This window comes from Erpetoichthys calabaricus, chromosome 1 (genome assembly GCF_900747795.2).
Source record: "Erpetoichthys calabaricus chromosome 1, fErpCal1.3, whole genome shotgun sequence".
Classification (NCBI taxonomy): Eukaryota; Metazoa; Chordata; class Cladistia; order Polypteriformes; family Polypteridae; genus Erpetoichthys; species Erpetoichthys calabaricus.
The window spans coordinates 177,037,432-177,056,006 of record NC_041394.2 but is presented as its reverse complement, the minus strand read 5'-3'; the positions used below and the strand labels follow the sequence as shown (position 1 = coordinate 177,056,006).

The 18,575-nt window shown below is 37.5% G+C and overlaps 1 protein-coding gene across 3 annotated transcripts in view; it reads right to left on the bottom strand.

The window, feature by feature from the left end:
* cfap54 (cilia and flagella associated protein 54) overlaps positions 1 to 18,575 on the bottom strand; it is a 212,851-nt gene that overhangs the window by 95,298 nt on the left and 98,978 nt on the right. For all 3 annotated transcript variants that reach the window (XR_007934367.1, XM_051924377.1, XM_051924375.1), the window contains exons 35-39: positions 10,456 to 10,610; positions 9,193 to 9,386; positions 8,492 to 8,719; positions 7,839 to 8,062; positions 3,699 to 3,834 (exon numbers count right to left, since the gene is read on the bottom strand). Coding sequence is in view for 2 of the 3 variants with exons in the window: in XM_051924377.1 (XP_051780337.1) it covers positions 3,699 to 3,834; positions 7,839 to 8,062; positions 8,492 to 8,719; positions 9,193 to 9,386; positions 10,456 to 10,610 (937 nt within the window). In the remaining variant the exon portion in view is untranslated. The remainder of the gene's footprint in view (positions 1 to 3,698; positions 3,835 to 7,838; positions 8,063 to 8,491; positions 8,720 to 9,192; positions 9,387 to 10,455; positions 10,611 to 18,575) is intronic.

Genomic DNA, 18,575 nt, shown 5'->3' with positions numbered 1-18,575 from the left:
TTTTTTGGTCAGCATTTTGGATATTCTTTCTGTGCATGCCTTTTTGTTTTTCTAATACCTGTTTTCTGAACGATCTTATTTTACCATTGTTGCCTACCCTTTGTGGTTTCTTTTAATCTGTCTGCTCATCTGGATCTGCATCCCTAATTTGTCTTGCACTGTATACTGTGTGTTACAGGGCATTTCTTTTTTGTCTGTCCTTGTGGCTTAGCCGTTAAGTCAAGAGATTTCAAAGTCATGGGATGGACCTGTTTGCTCTCCTACACTTGGCTTCATGTGTTGCTGTCTTTCTTGTAGTGTGGTGACCTGAAATGTGTGCACTCCTCCAGATATAGTGTCACTTGTGCATTGTATAGTGTGAGTATAATGTCCCCTATTTTATATTCAAAAGTTCTTATGATATAACCTAACATTTTTATTGTCTTTTTAATCACTTCAGCACTTTGCTTAGGTGATGACAATGTTGTCAACTTAAACCCCAAAATATTTTTCTGATGTTGCTTCTTTCAGGATAGTCTCCCCAAACTTGTATAAAAATCAGTAAAAGTAATGGACTAAGGACAGAACCCAGAGAGACTCCACTGATGACCCCACACCATGAGGAGCACTGTCTTCTTATCTTTGTCTTCTGCCAGTTAACCAACTTGAGATCCAATTTTGTAAGTTACCACTGATGTCTCCAGCTTCTAGCTTAAGAAATGATCATGTGAGGCTGTATCAAATACTTTTGAAAAGTCTAACTAAATGATGTTGTAAGATTTGTTTTTGTCAACTATTGCAGTTACCTGCTCAAAACAAATGTACAAGACTGGTTTGACAATATCTTCCTGTTATAAACCCATGGTGGCTGTTATTTAGTATGTTATTATCATATTGGTACTTTTCTACTTTATTTTTTGTTGTAGTTTTGGTAATTCAGCATGGCACAGAAGTAAGACTTATTGATCTGTAGTTACCAGGATCCATTGTGCCTGCCTTCTTGAAGATTGGAGTCACATTTGTAACATTCCAGTCCTCTTGTGATTATCCTTTCTCAAGTGACTGCTCAAATATATCTAATAAGGATTTATAGATGTAGTCTTTCATTTCTTTCAACACAATTGGTAAAATTCCATCACGTCCAGGGGTTTCATTAGTCTCCAGTCTATCAAGGAATCGAATCACATCTGACTCTTCTACTTTAAAATCTATGAACAATGGGCTTTTTTTACATTGCACGTAGCATTACTTTTGTTTCTTCCATTACAAATACTTGGATGAAACTTGTTTAGTTCATTTGCAAGTTCCTACTAATTTTCAGTTATCTCATCTCATGTGTCCTTGATGGTTCTTAAATTCTCTTTAATTGTTTTTTTTAATAGAATTGTACTAAAAAAATGATTGCTGTTTGCTTTGGCTTCAATAGTTCTTTTCACCTATCAAATGCTTTTTATGATCTCTTGCTGTAGTGCCTATTACTCTTCTGAGTCAGAATAATTTGTCTGTTTCTTAATTAATTTAATATATGTAATGTTTAAAGAGTTCAACCTTAATATGACTCAGAAATAAAAGCATAATATCACGGGAAAAATAAAGATGTGTAGTGCTTTTAGGACCATATTAACCTACACTTATTGAGATTCCTTTCTTTTATAATGAGACAAGGTATACTACTCATCGAAGATGGGATGAAATCTAAATAATCAATGTAGATCTCAGAGTTTACATTTTCCGTTCACAATGCAATGAATACAGTATGTCTCTTTTATATACCATTTGCTATTGGATTCATAAACGCAGTGTTAATGTTTGCGATGCACCACCTATTGGGACAACAAATGCAATGCATTTTATTATGTTTGTGATGCACCATCTTTTGAAATAACAGAGACATAGCAACTGGATGGACACAAAGACAGACACACAGACACTTGTCCTTTTATTAAAGTGGATGAGGAGTGAAGGACAGTCAGTCATCATTAAACCTTAGACAGACTGGTCCTGGACTATATGAGTCCTCTGGTGGTTGACCACCTGGACCCACTGCAGTTTGCCTATCAGATAAAGATTATAGTGGAGGATTCAATTATCTATCTGCTCCACAAGGCTTATTCTCACCTGGACAAAACAGGCAGCACTGTGAGGATTCTGTTTTTTGATTACACCAGTACCTTCAGTACCAACTAGCCATCCCAGTTAAGGGGTAAACTCAGAGATATGCAGGTAGATGAGCCTATGGTGTCCCAGATGATAAACTATCTGTCAGGCAAACCACAATTTGTGAGATTCAAGGACTGTGTTTCTCATATGTAAATGTGAGCAACACAGGAGCTCCACAAGGAACAATCCTGTCTTCTTTTCTCTTTACACTGTACACCTCGGACAGCAAATATAACACCAGGTCATGTCATCTCAGAAATTCTCTGATGACTCTGCACTATTAGGGTGTATTGATAAAGGGGATGAGACAGAATATAGGAGTCAGGTGGAGAAGTTTGTTTCTTGGTGCAAAGTGAATTGTCTGCATCTTAACATCAGCAAAACCAAGGAGCTGCATATTGACTTTTGCCACATTAAAGAGCCTCTATGTCTGGTCACTATTCAAGAAGTGGATGTAGAGGTGGTCCACTCCTACAAGTACTTGGGGGTCCACGTTAATGACAGGTTGGACTGGTCTCAGAACACAGTGGTACTATATTTTTCCTCAGGAGACTGCATTCATTTAATATGGAAAGTGACATCCCTAACATCTTTTATATGTCTGTGATGGCCAGTGCAAGAACTAAAACAAAACTGAGTGCTACAATGCTGCACATCCTCTCTCTGACACACTAACACTGAGGACTTTCAGCCAACAAATTATTCAGCAGAAGTGTGTCAAGAAACACTACTGGGGCTCTTTTTTATCAACAGCAACACATCTGCATAATGCCCCACTGGGACTGTGACAGCCAAGTCAGAACTTTTCTTTTCTTTCTTTTTATTTATTTTTTCCTTTTCTAGTCATTCTGGTGTGTGTTCAGACCAAAGTGCATATGTATATTTCTTCGTTTACTTAATTATCCACTTAATTTATTTTTTGTTTAAAGAGCTTCTGTAAAAAGCCAAATTTCCCCTTGAAGACAAATCAAGTTCTATCTATCTTAAACCTGCACCTTTCAGCCCGGCAGAACCGGTAAGTGGTTTTCTTGGGACTAGGACATTAGAAATGCCTGGAGAGTATCTATCTATCTATCTATCTATCTATCTATCTATCTATCTATCTATCTATCTATCTATCTATCTATCTATCTATCTATCTATCTATCTGTCTGTCTGTCTGTCTGTCTGTCTGTCTGTCTGTCTGTCTGTCTGTCTGTCTGTGTATCATTATTAATCTTTTAAGATTTTGTGTGTGGACAACAGGTGGTGACTATTCTTTAATCTTCAGTCAACAATTCTTTATTCCTTATTATATTATTTATCCTTAGCATTCCAAATAATCTGTCACACAATATGATCAAGTGAAGAGGTTTATCCATAAATAAACAGCACTCATTCCTAGTTAACTGAGTCATGGAGTTTCAAAATCAGTGAACCATAAATTAGAAATGTAGCACAGGCTGGGGTAAGAACAATTTTGTGAACTTTTGTGAAGTGAGCAACCAAAACTCACAGTCACAAAAATGGCAGTTTGAAAGTCCTTGTGGGTAGGACTGTGCTTTTATGGTAGTACTTACTTGTTCTTCGGGGCCTCCTTCGGTTTTGAGAAGCTGTGGTTGTGGAGGCTCAGGCCCATTCATTGCAGCAATCCTTTCAAGCAGCCTTCTCTGTGCATGGATTAGCAAGGGTGTCACCTGTTCTGTGTAGCGGTCACTGAGATATATAAACAATTCATAATATAAAACAATAGAAAATTGAACTGCTTGCAAAATTTCATATATTTTTAGTGGTCAAACATATAATCAAGTCAAAACCCAGGAAGCACTAAATCTGTTGCCAAAGCCAAAACATAAAAAAACAAGGCAAAAGTAAATGCAATTATTTCAAAACCAATAGGCTTAATTTTCATCCAAACCTCACATAACGTGAGATCTGTCACACCATTATGTAAAGTTTTGCGCCAATGACATCAAATGCCATGACCTTCAAAAATATACCAACCAGAAGTATTGACTTTTGAATTCAAACATCTACCCAGTGGACCCATGATGGCAGATTTTCAACCAATAAAGCGCTCAAATAAATGGTGGAGACTCTACACATTGAAATGACCAAGGGAAGCTACACCAAACGTGCAATGAAATTGATTGAGTCTCTACGAATGCAAGAGTAGGAAATACTCTGCATTAAACTACCTTTACATCTGTGCGTTGCATTGTTAAAAGTGTTGTCAACTCCCTGCTATGAAACTAAGCCACCCAGGGGCCTGTGGGGTGTTGCATCTACAATATCCCAGTGCATCATGCCTGTGCAATGTCTATCAAAAAAGCTCAAATAAGGCATTAACCTTTCCTACAGTCTACATTACACAGAATGTTTTCAAGAGCTGGGACTGGAAAGAATTTCTTTGTCTTTGGCCCTGATTCTAAAACTAAAAATATAGTCTATCAATCTGCTTTACAACAGTTACAGTATAGCCTTTATTTAAAACTACTATGTCAAGGATGCAGTTTTTCTGGTGGGTATCCCTTCCAATATACACATAACCTTTGTTGAATAGGCTGTTTGCTTAAAAATTTTAAAACAATGTTTACAATGTATAACACCTGGTCATTTTGCTGTTATTTATATTTTTTAATCATTCATACAAAATAATTTTAGAATCGCTGTTCTTCTGTTCTAAGCTCTATTCCACAAGGTTGCAAATACCAATGATCAAACCATAAATATATGCATTACTCTTTGATAGTGTGCATATAAACATTCTTGCTCCTGAACATTTTACACTGGACTTCACACATTCACAAAATGGATGGAAGCAGTGCTCTACAGCATAAGTTCTTAAACTATGGGTCTGAATTTGGATAGTGCAGTTTCATGAATGGCACTTGAACTCAACAGGAAAGGGTCACGGACTTTTTGCAAAGTCTTGCGATGGATGGGCCATTTAAAAAATGTTTGCAATACGCCATCTGTTGGAATGACAAATTCAGTGCATTTTATTACTACATGCATTACAAAATTCATTCTAATAGATAGTGCACTGCAAATGTTAACACTGCTGTTAACGTTGATTATTTACATTTCGATCCGTTTTAGATGGGTAGCTCATCAATAAAAGTATAAAAGAGAATATCATTAGTTTATTGCTTTGTACCCTCCCCACCATAACGTATCCTCTATGGGGAAGGAGTGAAAGCTTTAAATTCGTCAAAACTTTCAATCTCCAGTTTTTAACGGATCTCAATATTTTAGGGTCCTGATACCGAAAACATTGATATCTCGATGATGGGTGTGTGTTACCTCGGCAGTGACATTCATGTCTCTGGTGACTCTTTCTATGAAGTCAGTAGACGGATTGGGAGAGTATGGGGGTCATGAGGTCTTTGGAAAGGGATGTGTGGTGCTCCTGATATCTCTGTAAAAGGACGAAGGTCCAAGTCTTTAGAATCCTGGTGCTTCCTGTTTTGCTATGTGGTTGCGAGACATGGACGCTATCCACTGACCTGAGACGAAGACTTGACTCCTTTGGTACTGTGTCTTTTCGGAGAATCCTTGAGTACCACTGGTTTGACTTTGTGTCGAATGAGCGGTCGCTCATGACGTACAGAATGAGGCACATTACCTGCATTGTGAGGGAACGTTAGTTACGGCACTATGGCCATGTGGTGCTATTCCTCGAGGGTGATCCAGTTCGTAGGATTATAATCATTGAGGACCCAAGTGGCTGGACCAGGCCAAGGGGACACCCACCTAACACCTAGCTTTGGCGGATAGAGGGTCATTTCTGGAGGGTGGAACTGGACTGCGTGTCTGCCTGGGGGGTTGCCAACCAGGATCCCGAGCTGTTTCGTCATGTGATGAGTGCAACAACACGTTATACCAGTGCACGTTCCCAAACCTGACCTGGATGTGTGTCTGTCTGCATGTGTGTGTATGTGTCTGTGTATCATAGTTTCTTGAGGACGGTCTAGAACTAAAACAGAAGGATGGAAAAATACCTAACTCGAAACTTAAGCCTGTTATGAGAGGAAGGTGTGCTGAGTAGTTATTGAGCCAAATCACGCAAGAGAAAGGCACTCTAGATGAACCCTCAATTACCATAATTCTGCAATTAATTATGAATTCTTATCATCAATTGCTATCGTAATGACCTATGTTATGATCAGAACAATCAGCAACAGAGCGGTAAATAATTACTGAAATGTTATAGAATAATTTGGGTAATTTGGATGCTAGGGCACAAAGCCTACTGACACTCACATCCGAATATTTTTTCAAAATTAATTACAAAAACTGGAAGCAGAAATATTAAGACTTAAAGGGTTGATTGTTTGGGCAAGCTTTCTCAGTGTGCTAAAATGAGAATCGTAGAGAGTGCTTTAATTAGAAACCTGAAATTCTAAATCAAGCAAAACTTTTAGCTCTTTTGTGGGAATAAGACATTCTTTTTATTTTTTTAGGCTAAGGGGAGAACGGAAGTTACTACCCTAACTCCTCACTCAAAGAAATGACAAAATTGTCACATACACTCCATCAACATGACTCCAGGGAGGCCAGAATAGTAACCATCAACAATGGATGGCATCATCATGAATGAAAGATCATGAGAAATAAATAAAAGTAAAATTCAAAATAACCAAAGAGATATTTCTGTACCTTCCAAAATAATCAAAAAGCAACTGGAGATCATGATGATAACGAACACATTAAATTTAAATCTCTTCCCTTGTATAGACTACTAATGATGAATGTTATGAATGACTTAAATCAAATAAGCAAGTCACATACAATGCTCTTGTCTCACTTTAGCAGCCAATGACTTCAATGTGTTTGGCATAAGTTCTGTTGTATACACATTTATTCAGCAGACTTTACTGACGCACAGTTGAGCTGTGATCCTTTTACAATCAAATGTTCCATGTTTTCAACAAAATTTCCAACACATGTCACTACCTACTTTATATTTTTACATTATTTCAGCATTTGGACAGCATGGTGGCACAATTGTAGTGCTGCTGCCTCACAATAAGCAAACCAAGGTTTGAGTCTTGGGTGCCCCCTGCATGGAGCTGCATGTTCTTCCTGTATCTGCATGGGTTTTCTCCAGACGCCCCGTTTTTCTCGTAACAATCCAGACATGCAGGGTAGGTGACTTCCCATTGCTAGATTGGCCTGTGTGTGAGTTCACCCTTTGATGTACTGGCACCCTATCCAGGTTCTGTTCTCGCATTGCGCCCGACAGGATTGACCCTGCCCCATCACTCTGCCCTGGATAAGTGGTTAAGAAAATGGATGGATGGACTTCAGTCTTTCACTTTTCTTCAGTTTTAACTCAGTTAAGATTTAAAGAAGGCAGAAAAACAATAATAAAAATAAAAACAGAATGCAAAAAGTGAACACCAACATTTTTAGTGCTTATCTTTACCAAATGTAACTGACATTTACTGAGGAAAATCCCATTTACGGTAAACTGAACAGTCCAGAGGGACACAAATGGACACACTTGGGCAGCAAGTTCTTGCCAAGTAAGCTATCTGCTGCATTAATGCTATAAGCCTATTCCTTTGATGTTTTATCATTTTTATACAGTCTAAGACATCAAATAGTAGAAAGGAAGTGCTATACTATTAAAGAGGGTACAGTCAAGTCAGTAGAGCAACCAAAAACTCGATGATGTGAATACAAATATGAAAGGTCAAATAAAAAGGCCTTACTGTGTGACACTGTTGAAATAAATTGCAAGATGCACCAGTCGCTCCCACTTGCTCTGATGATGCAGTACCTCTAGACATCGGAGTACCAGAGTGAAGACCCATCTCAGGTCCACCATATTGACATTGTCCAGATGAGGATCAAAGTGTAAACTAGAACCTCCCTCCTCATTCAAAATGCTGCCAACACAGCTAGCCACAATGAAATCTCCAGGTGGCTCTGTAACCTGCAAGTCCATGCAACACATGTGAATCATGGAATAATACCTTCCAAGTAAACTTGAAAACAAGCAAACCAAAAGGGCATATAGTTTAAAAGATATCTCCAATTGACTATTCAGCCTGTCAAGAGACGATAATTGACAGACTGAAATGAATATACTGAAGATTTATGAATTACAAAACGTGAACATCAATTTAAATGCAGTCCTGAGGAACAGTTTTAAAAATTTAACTTAAAAATATTGAGTCTAGTAAACATCAGAGGAATGTTTTTAGCAAACTATTACATATAACAAAGAAGCAAATTTATTAAGTATAATGCAGCTGGTGAGTATAGTGAAAAGAATGCATACTAATAAACCTAACCAAGACCAGACTCACATTCATATTGAGAATAGCATATTTGTGAAATGATATATCTATTAGGAGCTTACCTGCAAATCATTATTTTCTTGGAGACAAACAATCATATCCAATAAACACTCAGCTGCCTGGAAGAGGGTTGGACCCATAAGAGTATTGAGATGTTCCACTGTCATTAGAGGAAACACGTCTGAATAGTTGACTTTTTCTAAAAACATCCCAGATAGGCAGTACCGCTCCCAAAAAGCATGGCACACACTCTGCAGACACATCCAGTGTCCTCCGCGATGGGCCAATGTCTGAAAAAAGTACATCAGTCACATATTGGAAAGCAACAGTATGAAGACTATGAGAACTCCAAAAGTAATATGCAAGCATAGTAGTTCAACCTATATTATGAGGCATGAGGACTCCTATTATGTGCAACTGCAATGTGAAAAATCAAGCAATATGGAAGTAATACTAATACAAGAGGGTAACAGGCAAGATGACAGTAATGCTGTACTAAGTAAGATTTCCAAGATGTACTTGTTCTGGAGTTTACAGTAGTAATTTACAGATGTTTGGGAGGGAGTGTGAGGAATAAGAAGTTGTCAGAGCTGCAGTTGACCAAAAGTCAAAGGCTCCATCATATCTGGTACATCTCCTCCACCTTCTTTAGAGAGGAGACACCACTTATAAGATGTTTATATACTATTAAATCTATCAAGAAAATAAATTCACACAGTTTGCAGAAATTGTGTTAGGACAGGACTTCTTGTGCAAGACATACCACTGCCTTTCTGAAATGTAACACACATTTTTCAAGAAGCTCCAGCAATATTTCATAGTTGTTGCTCTTATCCAAAGACTTTTGGGCGGACTGATGAGAAGCAGGTTCAGGCTCATTAGTCAGCTGGGTTCTTGGTGTGTCTACAGACTTTTCCAATTCATTCTGTTTAACCTGGGTAACTGATGCTGACGTCACTGCAATGCATAAGTAATGTTGTTAGAAATTTGCTCACTATGAATATGAAAAAATTAAATACAAAAAAACATTCTGTCAATTATGAAACACTGTCTGTAATCTTAAAGTCTGTTGAAGGAAAACTCCACCCAACAATATTTTTTTCAATGTTACGCACTAGTCTGTAGTGATGACCAAGAAAAATTACGTTTTAATGGACAACAGACATAACAAAGTTTATGATAGAATGGGTGCCTCTAGAGACCAACACTGGACCACAGAAAACAATATCAAAGCATCCATGAAGAAATCTTGTGTTACTTGTGTCACATAATTTAAACATCAAGTTATCCAGTCATATGCTCACAAATGGGCAAAACACATGCATTTTTTTCTCAAAGGCTGCTTAAAAATGTAAACATGTAAACACATTTCCTCTACATTCACTGCTCTGATTTTTTAAAAGTATTTATTTAACAATATTTTAGCAAAAAATGCATGCATTTTGCCCATTGTGAACATTAGACCCAAAGACTTGATGTCTGGATTTTATGACACAAATAATATGAGATTGTTTTTTGTTTGCTATGGTCCAGAGTTGGTCTCCACAGACGCCCTTTGTATCATAAATTTTGTTATGTCCTTTCTACATGAAAAGATGAAATGAGATTTTTCTCGACCATCATAAAAAATATAACTTTTGGGTGGAGTATTCATTAAACAGGCAGACAAAATTCTCATTCAGCTGCCCTCTGGTCCTTAAATTCTGTAAGTCACTGAAACATTTATTATCTTCATCTGCAAAAAGACAACACACAAACACTCTCATGCATCATATTTAAATGACCTTACAGTTGCAAATGTTAGATGCTGAGAGCAAACCAAGGCAAAAAGTGAAAAGTTTACATTAACAAAAAAATCTTGCATAAAAGAAGGTGTTTCTCTCTTTTGATTACATTTTAATCTATTTCAGTGTATTATGCAGTATGGAAGAAAGATGGAAATGCAATCACTAGACAGACTGCAATCAACAAGAAAGGATGAGGTGCATGGCTGGGAAACTGCAAATATAAGACCAATGATGCCAACCATTTCTTTTCTTGACTTTCTTCTCAGGTCGATCTCCTGATGACTTCATACTGGATGAAGTGTCTGAAGTTAAAGGTTCACTAATCACCACCTTTTGCTCCATTACTGTACCACTGTTATAGAGAAAGAAGAGCCGGGGGTCCAACATATTGTACCTGAAGGAGAGAAAAAAGTAAGTGTTAATTGGTTAAAACTTCAAATATTCATGTATATGTTTAACATCCTGCTAATTATCTCAGATTGGGGAGTTGCTAACAGCAAAAAGAGAAGAGATGTCATTTATGTTGTGATTTTCTCAAAGAGTACTATATAGTTAGGGGCAAACAATACAATCCTGTGTAAGGATCTCTAATTTAATGATGATATTATTTGCTAACAGACATGACAAAACCTCAGACACATGCTCAATGTGAGTAGCCATATCTATAGAGAAGATGAGCGTATCATCAATATATATAGGCACAAAAATGTTCACAAATGACTGAAATACTGCCAGTGTGTTTGCCAGACTATATGAGCTGACAAGATATTTGTAGTGTCCTATTGAGGTATTAAAGGCAGTCTTCCATTAATTAAATATATGCACTATAAATATCTAATCTGGTGAATGTAGTGGGCCCTGCCACCTGATTGAGCACAGATGAAATTAACAGAAGTGAATAATTGTTTTTATGGAGATATTATTTAACTCAAAAGAAAAAAATATAAGGACATAGTGAATAATCTTTATCCACAGTGAAGAATAACTCCACTCTAACTGAACTATTTGATGAGCTAGCAAAATCATTTCACGTTTTTCTTTAATACTAGGGGGCTTTGCCCCCTGCTCGCTTTGCTTGCCAATGCCCGTGTCTTCGCTACGTGCTAGCCTCTTAGCGGTTCTGCCGCTCGCATATGGGGATGCAGATGTACAATTTACAAACTATTTTACATTACTGCAAGTAATTAGCCATATTAAAAAATAGTAAAATGTAGTAACTTGAAAGTAAATTATATGTCATGTTGCGTTAGATTTATTTGCTGCGTTATACGATTTTGTTCTGTTTTGGCTTTGAAATTAACAAGCAAAAACTTTTTAAACTTACACTTTTACTGTAAAACTTCAGTAAAAACAATTTTTTTAAATACATTTTTTTCAATATCACATTGAATTTTGATTCTGTGTTTGGACTTTCATTGTGACAACGCAACATATAACTGGCCGTGACTGAATTTCATTTCTTTCTCTCTATTAAATAAAACAACTTTTTTGAATGTTTGGCTCTGAGATTTTTAAATTGTCTTTGCAAAAGCTATTCTAACAGGAAACTGTTAACATTTTAATACGAATGGCATATCAAGATCTCCTTTGTTGTCTAATGTTATCCCCTGAAGATGTACTACATTAAATTTCTTGGATATATCCTTCTTTCTACAGTAATTCGTGCGGAGGAAGACCAGACGGTGTTAATAATTGTAGATATTCTTCAGGATATTGTAAGTTGATGTTTTCATCTTCCACACGATCATCAACAACTGTTTCAGCATAGTCTATTGATACACATTTAACCAATTTACAGTGTAACTGAGTGACATTTTTGGCGTTAATTCATTTGACTTCATCATTTCTCGGTGCTAGGATTGCCCGTGTACTCATTTTTACTGTTGATAACCCTTCGTGCTGAAATTCTTCAATAAGATTTGGACATAATACATCTTCTTTAATTGGGAACCTAAAGTTAGGAAAACCTCAAAATTTAAAAGAGCTGAAATAGCAAGAACTGTGTCTGTCAAAAGCATTCACACGAATGAGAGGTGAGAATACCATGTGCGTGGCTGAATACGGTTGAGAGGAGGGCGTGACTTGAAAACATCTCATGGCCAAAGTCTCAACTCACAGGACTTGAAAAAATCTTCCAAAAAGTCTCACCTCGTCGCAGGATTGTCTTATATAATAGAGAGATATCTACCCATTACCTTTGTCATGACAAAGCATAATTGTTTTCCTTTTGGTAATGGTGCACCAGGTATTAAGTCAATAGTGCAGTCCTATGGATGGTGAAGGGGGAAATCTCAAAGTTGTGTAATAAATACACCAGTAAACTGCTCATATTCCTATTGTCAAATTTCAGTAATGAGACAAGATAGCATTAAAGGTAAGTTGATATGCAAGCATAAAATACAACAGTTTTTTGCCTAATGTTGTAACCTCCTTAGCCATTGACTTAATAGTATGATATTTGACTTCGGGGTCTCCAGCACAAAAAAAGACATTAGGAAGAACTCTTTCTCCTCTGCTAGAAGTTCACTGCAACAAATCTTTAAGGCAAGAGACTGAAAGCCAAAGGAAAACCTGAAATTAAATGAAATTGCTCCAGAAGGTAAGTTTTTGTCCTAGTGAAATTTTCTTAATAGATAAAACAGTGCAGACATTAAAGGATGTATATTTCTGTCTTTTAGAATATGAACACTGAGATCTCAAGCACACAAATGAAAACACACCTGAACAACACACTTCATCATAAAAGAAAAAGAATGATGGGAGTAGTGACATCAGCAACTAAATCTTCTGAACATTATTTAAATAAAATAAAGTAGGGGCAAACTCGCTTCGCTCGCCAACTCCCAGATTTTTTTTCTTTGAATTGTTGCTATTTTATTAGTTTCACTTTTATTTCAGAACTTATGTAAAAACAATATTTGGAATCTTTCGAGTTCCAATATGCTGAATCTTTTAAATGAGGTCCGTGAGACATGTGTTTAATGACTTTGTACCATAATTCAGGATAGGTTTCTCTGTTTTGAATTTCAGCACAGACAAAACGATCTACATCATCAGCAGTTAATAATTTTTTTTGCAAAGTAATCAATAAATGCATGTGAGGTAAAACACGTTTTTGAAATTCTCTGACTTAAACTTCAAAGCCTTACAGTATTTACATACTTCTGACATATCACCTGTGTCCATATATTCAATCTCTATTCGCCTTTTTGTTATTTCGCAGAGTAATAATTTATTTTTTTGCGCTAATGCAATGTTTACTTTCTTTTTTTGACACTGTAGTTTTTTTCTGCTTTCACTAGGGGGCTCCGCCCCCTGCTCGCTTCGCTCGCCAACCCCTGGCGTTGGGACATGACAAAGAGTCAGATGTATGAATTAGATATAGAATAGTGTTCAGCTTTGGATGTTGCCCATAGAAATAACAAATAGAGTGTTTGTGATATATTAATGTTTTATTGGAATATTTCTTTGTATACAACATTAGTAGTAAAGATGGTGTCTTGTCCTTGAATGAGTCTTCCTTGGCATGGATTATTTATAATTTTAACTTTAACGTCAGATGAACGGCGAACACGTGAGAAGGCAACATAAAGTTGTCCATGTCCAAAAACGGGTTCAGAGAGGTAGATGCCAACCTTGTCCATGGTTTGTCCTTGTGATTTGTTGATGGTCATGGCAAAAGCAGGTTTAATGGGGAACTGTCGCCGTTTCAATGTAAAAGGTAATTCTAGGTCAGAACTCGTAAGGTCAATTCTAGGAATGAGAACAGTATTGTTAGCATGTGATCCTGTAAGAACTGTTGCTTGAATAACATTGCATGTCATGGTGTTGACGACTAACCGTGTGCCATTGCATAAACCCTGTTTGGTGTTAAGGTTTCTTAATAGCATGATTATTGTTCCGTTTTTAAGGGCAAGGTCGTGTTGTGGTAATCTGGCAGGGTTAATAGTGTTCAAATATTCTAAGGGGAAATTTATATGTTCATTGTCGTCATCAGAGTCAACTTTGTCTGAGCTTAGAAAGATCTGTGTCTCTCCAGGAAGTAATGAAATGACTTGGTTATTAATGTGATTAACATTAATATTTTTTTGACATAATATAGTGCGTTGTGTTAACAGGGGTATTTGGTCTAATGTGATTGCTGTTCCAAATATCTCTTTTACTAAGTCGTCTGAGATAAAGGATTGTGGAATGGAAATAATATCTGGGTGAAGTCCATCTGTATTTGTGAGTGTACCATTTCCCAGTTGTATTAGCCATCTGTTATATTCTGGATCTGGACATCGCATGTTTTGTACCAACTGTATTGTTTTAAAGCAATGCCAATTGTCTGCGTATTTTAAGGTGGACTGAACAATAGCTGAGCGCATGGCATGTGGAACAATAGCTAAGCATTGTCTAAAATCTCCTCCTAATAAAAGAACTTTTCCTCCAAAGGGAATATTATTATTCATCAACGTTTGTAGAAGTTTATCAATGGTGTTGAGTAAGTGACTGGATGCCATTGTACATTCATCAATAATGATCAGTTTTGCAAGACGGATGTCTCGGGCATTGCTACTGTGAATGTTCATAGTGGATACTGATGTCTCTGTGATTGGGACCGGTATTTTGAATATTGAGTGACATGTACGACCATTTATTAACAGATTTGCTGCCACTCCAGTTGTAGCAGATGCGATAATCATCTGTTGTCTTGCAGCAAAGAAATGAATAAGTGTTTCATAAAGGTATGTTTTTCCGCTTCCTCCAGGGCCGTCAAGAAAGAAGCATTTGGGTATAGGGCTGTTGTCTTCTGTGGCATGAATAATTTGGTGAAAAGCATCAGATTGTAATTCATTTAAAGAGGAAAGCATAGTTTGTGCAATTCGTTCTTCTTGTTGTAGATCAATAGGTGTGTAATTTATATCCGGTAAGGAATCTGGAACATTTGGTAAATGGAAGTTTTCCAATGTATACCCAAGGAGCATAAGAGCCAATCGAATGTCGTATAGTGCATAGGCTTCACAGTCGATGCAGGAATCATTTGTATCATGAAGCTTGTGGCAAATATCTTCAATCATTCCCATTTTGTTTGTATTCCAGAGGGTCAAAGGATCTGATGGTGAGGAGAAGGCACAGATATAAGCAAATAGTTGTCGAACTTGACATGGCATTGAATAGGATATCGCATCGTGTAGAGTTTTTTGCCAAATTGTATCATCTAATAAATATCCTTTGTCATTTACCGCCTGTTGGAATGTCTGACAGAGTTTGATGGTGCAGCCATCTCGTACAGTTCTAATGTCGTGAAATGATGTAGCTCCGGTTTCATGTTGAAGAAGTAATCGAAGGTAAAACCTTTCAGGTTCTTTAATACTGACTGTGTACATTCGTCCTATGACATTATCACCGTGGTGATGTCGTTTTCTCCAGAAATTGCCATTGTCAATCCAAACATAGTGAACAGGTATTTCCCAATATTTCCAACGGTGAGCTTTGGGATCGTTTTGATTGAGTTTAAACCACGCGGTTAGTTTAGTATCTTTTGTGGCTGCTCTCTTTGCTGCTTGTGCCTCATCACCTGCATGAAAAAAGACAGTTTGTTCGTTCTCCAAATGAACTGGTAAGCGACATATTGTGTGGCTTTGATGGTGCATAGGAAAGCAAAATATTCTCCAAATGGCCTCCGGAGCACTGACGTACCGTGAATCAACATACATTCGAGTTTCATCGTGATCATTTGTTTCAGATATGGAGACATTAGCACAATCGTGTCCTTTGTATACGTATTTGAATAGATATTTAACGCTTTTTACTGTAGCGCAGATCTCCACATTTATATGGCAGTTGTAGCGTAAACATAAATAAGGATTGTATGGAACGACCCAGCTGTTGTCAATTGAATGACCTGGACGAATTTGTAATTGAGTTGTCTTTCGTCTTCTATATTTAGGGTATCCATTTATATTACCAAGTGTAACGTCTTGGAAGTCTTTGGGGAAGCCTTTTGAACATTTGCCATTAAGCATACATGGACTGTTTGGATTTGTAGGGCCACATGGTGAATGAATCATATTCTTTATAACAATTTGAAAAAGGCGTGGAGAGGTGTCACGGTCTGGAATTTCAGCTTTGACTATTTTATTGATGTCAGATTCAGTGCGTATTTTGGAATCCTCATCAAGTATTAGTAATATATGGGCGTGTGGTAAACCTCTCTTCTGAAACTCGATAACGTGGATAATGGCTGTGACAGTTCCAAATAGAGATTTTTGTTTGATATCTTGTAGGAGGTGATTCAGTTTAAGTCTAAAGACTCTTGCAACTAAATCAGGACGATGTTCGACTCTCTGCCACGGCTTAAGATTAGTTGTAATCTCTGTCCATTTAGGATTGCAGGTCATAGTGATAAACAGATCTGGTTTTCCAAATTTTCTTACGATAGCCATGGCATCTTGGTAATGTTGTTGCATATTGCGTGGGCTGCCTTGAAAGGATGATGGTAGAATAACAGGTTTTCCAGCAGGGTGCTCCATGACGTCAGCATCCCGATTAATGTAGTCCAGCAGCGATTTGTATTTATCGTCTCTAAGTGAAGGCTGGTTGTTTTTTATCCACTGCAGATCATTTGATTCCACTCGAACATAAACGTCAACGATGTATTGTTGAGTCAGCTTTCCTGCATTGAGTAATGGATTAAAGTCGTCCCTTACTGAGAGTCTGTAGGAGAAATATTCTTTCATGGATACACGTGATCATCTCTGTGCCTGCTGTTTTTTAATTCTTGAAATTGTAGCACTCCATCCTTCCTGTCCAGTTGGAAATAATATGGGGTATGTTAAAGTATCAAGAAGCGGAAAGCAAATGTCTATGCGTTTGAATGTAGGTGTGTTGTTTTTATCAGGACGTAAATGTAGAACAATATCTCTGTGAAATGGAGGCTCACCATCTTTACTTTGAAAGACAATTGCCACTTCATTAACGACGGGCAGATTGTATCGTCTTGGATCTTGTTCTTTGTCCTTTATCAAGACCAAAGCAATTGTAGTTGCCGCTATACCTTCTGCATTTGCTTTTGTATTTGCCTCCTTTTCAACTTCATGTAGCATTTTTATAGACTTAGCTAATGGGTGATTGTTTATGACATGAGTGACGTTTCTCATTATAAGCTCTGTGCATTGTTTGTTTTCAGGAAGGTTCATGCGTTGATAGATCGCCTCATCCGGATCTAGGATGTACATTTGTGCATATTTGCGTTGTTGATTTGTTTCAGGGTGCACTGTTCCAATGCGATGCAATATTTGTCCACATATGCGAAAGCAGTATGGGCCATTGCCTTTTGGTGGCCTGATATTTACTCCGGTAGATGCAAAAGCAAATGAACTATTGTAGGATCTAATGCAGTTCATAAAGTTTTTACTTTCAGGCACATCGTTAGTTAGAAGCTTCTTTAGATATTCAGGATATGAATGTAAAGGAGGCAGTGTAATCTGACCTTTTTGACAACAATGTGTAAATTCATTATTTGTATTGCCAGTTGTTTCTTCTGTGAAGTTAAGTGAATGACAATGATTGCAAATGACATTCATTAATCCCAATGAATTTTCCTCAATAGTGGATTCCTTATTGAAGGCGTTTTCAGCCAATTGTCGTAAGCGTTTAACAGGTGCGTGGCGTTGATGACCGCGACAGGCATGTTTCGCTTTTTGCGGTTGCTTGCCTTTTTGTTGCATGTGCATAATTTGTGACGCGCTATTTTTTTCTTTTTTTTTATTCGCCTCGGCTTTGCGCAAAGTCCGTTTCAGTCTACGCCGTGCATTGTTTGTATTGAGCCTTGTCCATTTTTGTATGTCGGTCATTTGAGCTTTGCGCTTTTCGCGTCTTGCTTTTTTTTTTTCTGTTAGTTCATTTGCGCGTTGTTCACGTCTCCGTTCATTTATTCTGTCTCTTCGCTGACTTTTTTGTATGTCTGACACGCGAGCTCTTTTGGTTTGTAATCGTGCTTCTTTCGATGCAGCATTTTGACACGCGCGCTGAATGCGTCTACGTTCATTGTGTCTGTCCATTTGGGCACGTCTCTGTAACGGTGTCACTTGTGCTTTCCTTTTTTCGATCCGAGACATTTTCTCTCCCGGTGTTTCAGAAGCGCGTTTTATGCGCTGTCGTCTATTTTCTTGTTTCTTTCGTGTACGTGTGTTTGTTCCCGTTATCCTTTCTGAATCGTTTTGTACCCGTGAGCGTGTATTCATGACTTGTTTCTTTCTCAGCATGCGAAATATGGATAAGTAATAAGGAGGATCGCACTCACTGTTAATATGTATCCTTTTCTGCAGTTGAACGGTTAATAGTGCTTTATTGAAAGGACATCCACCTATGC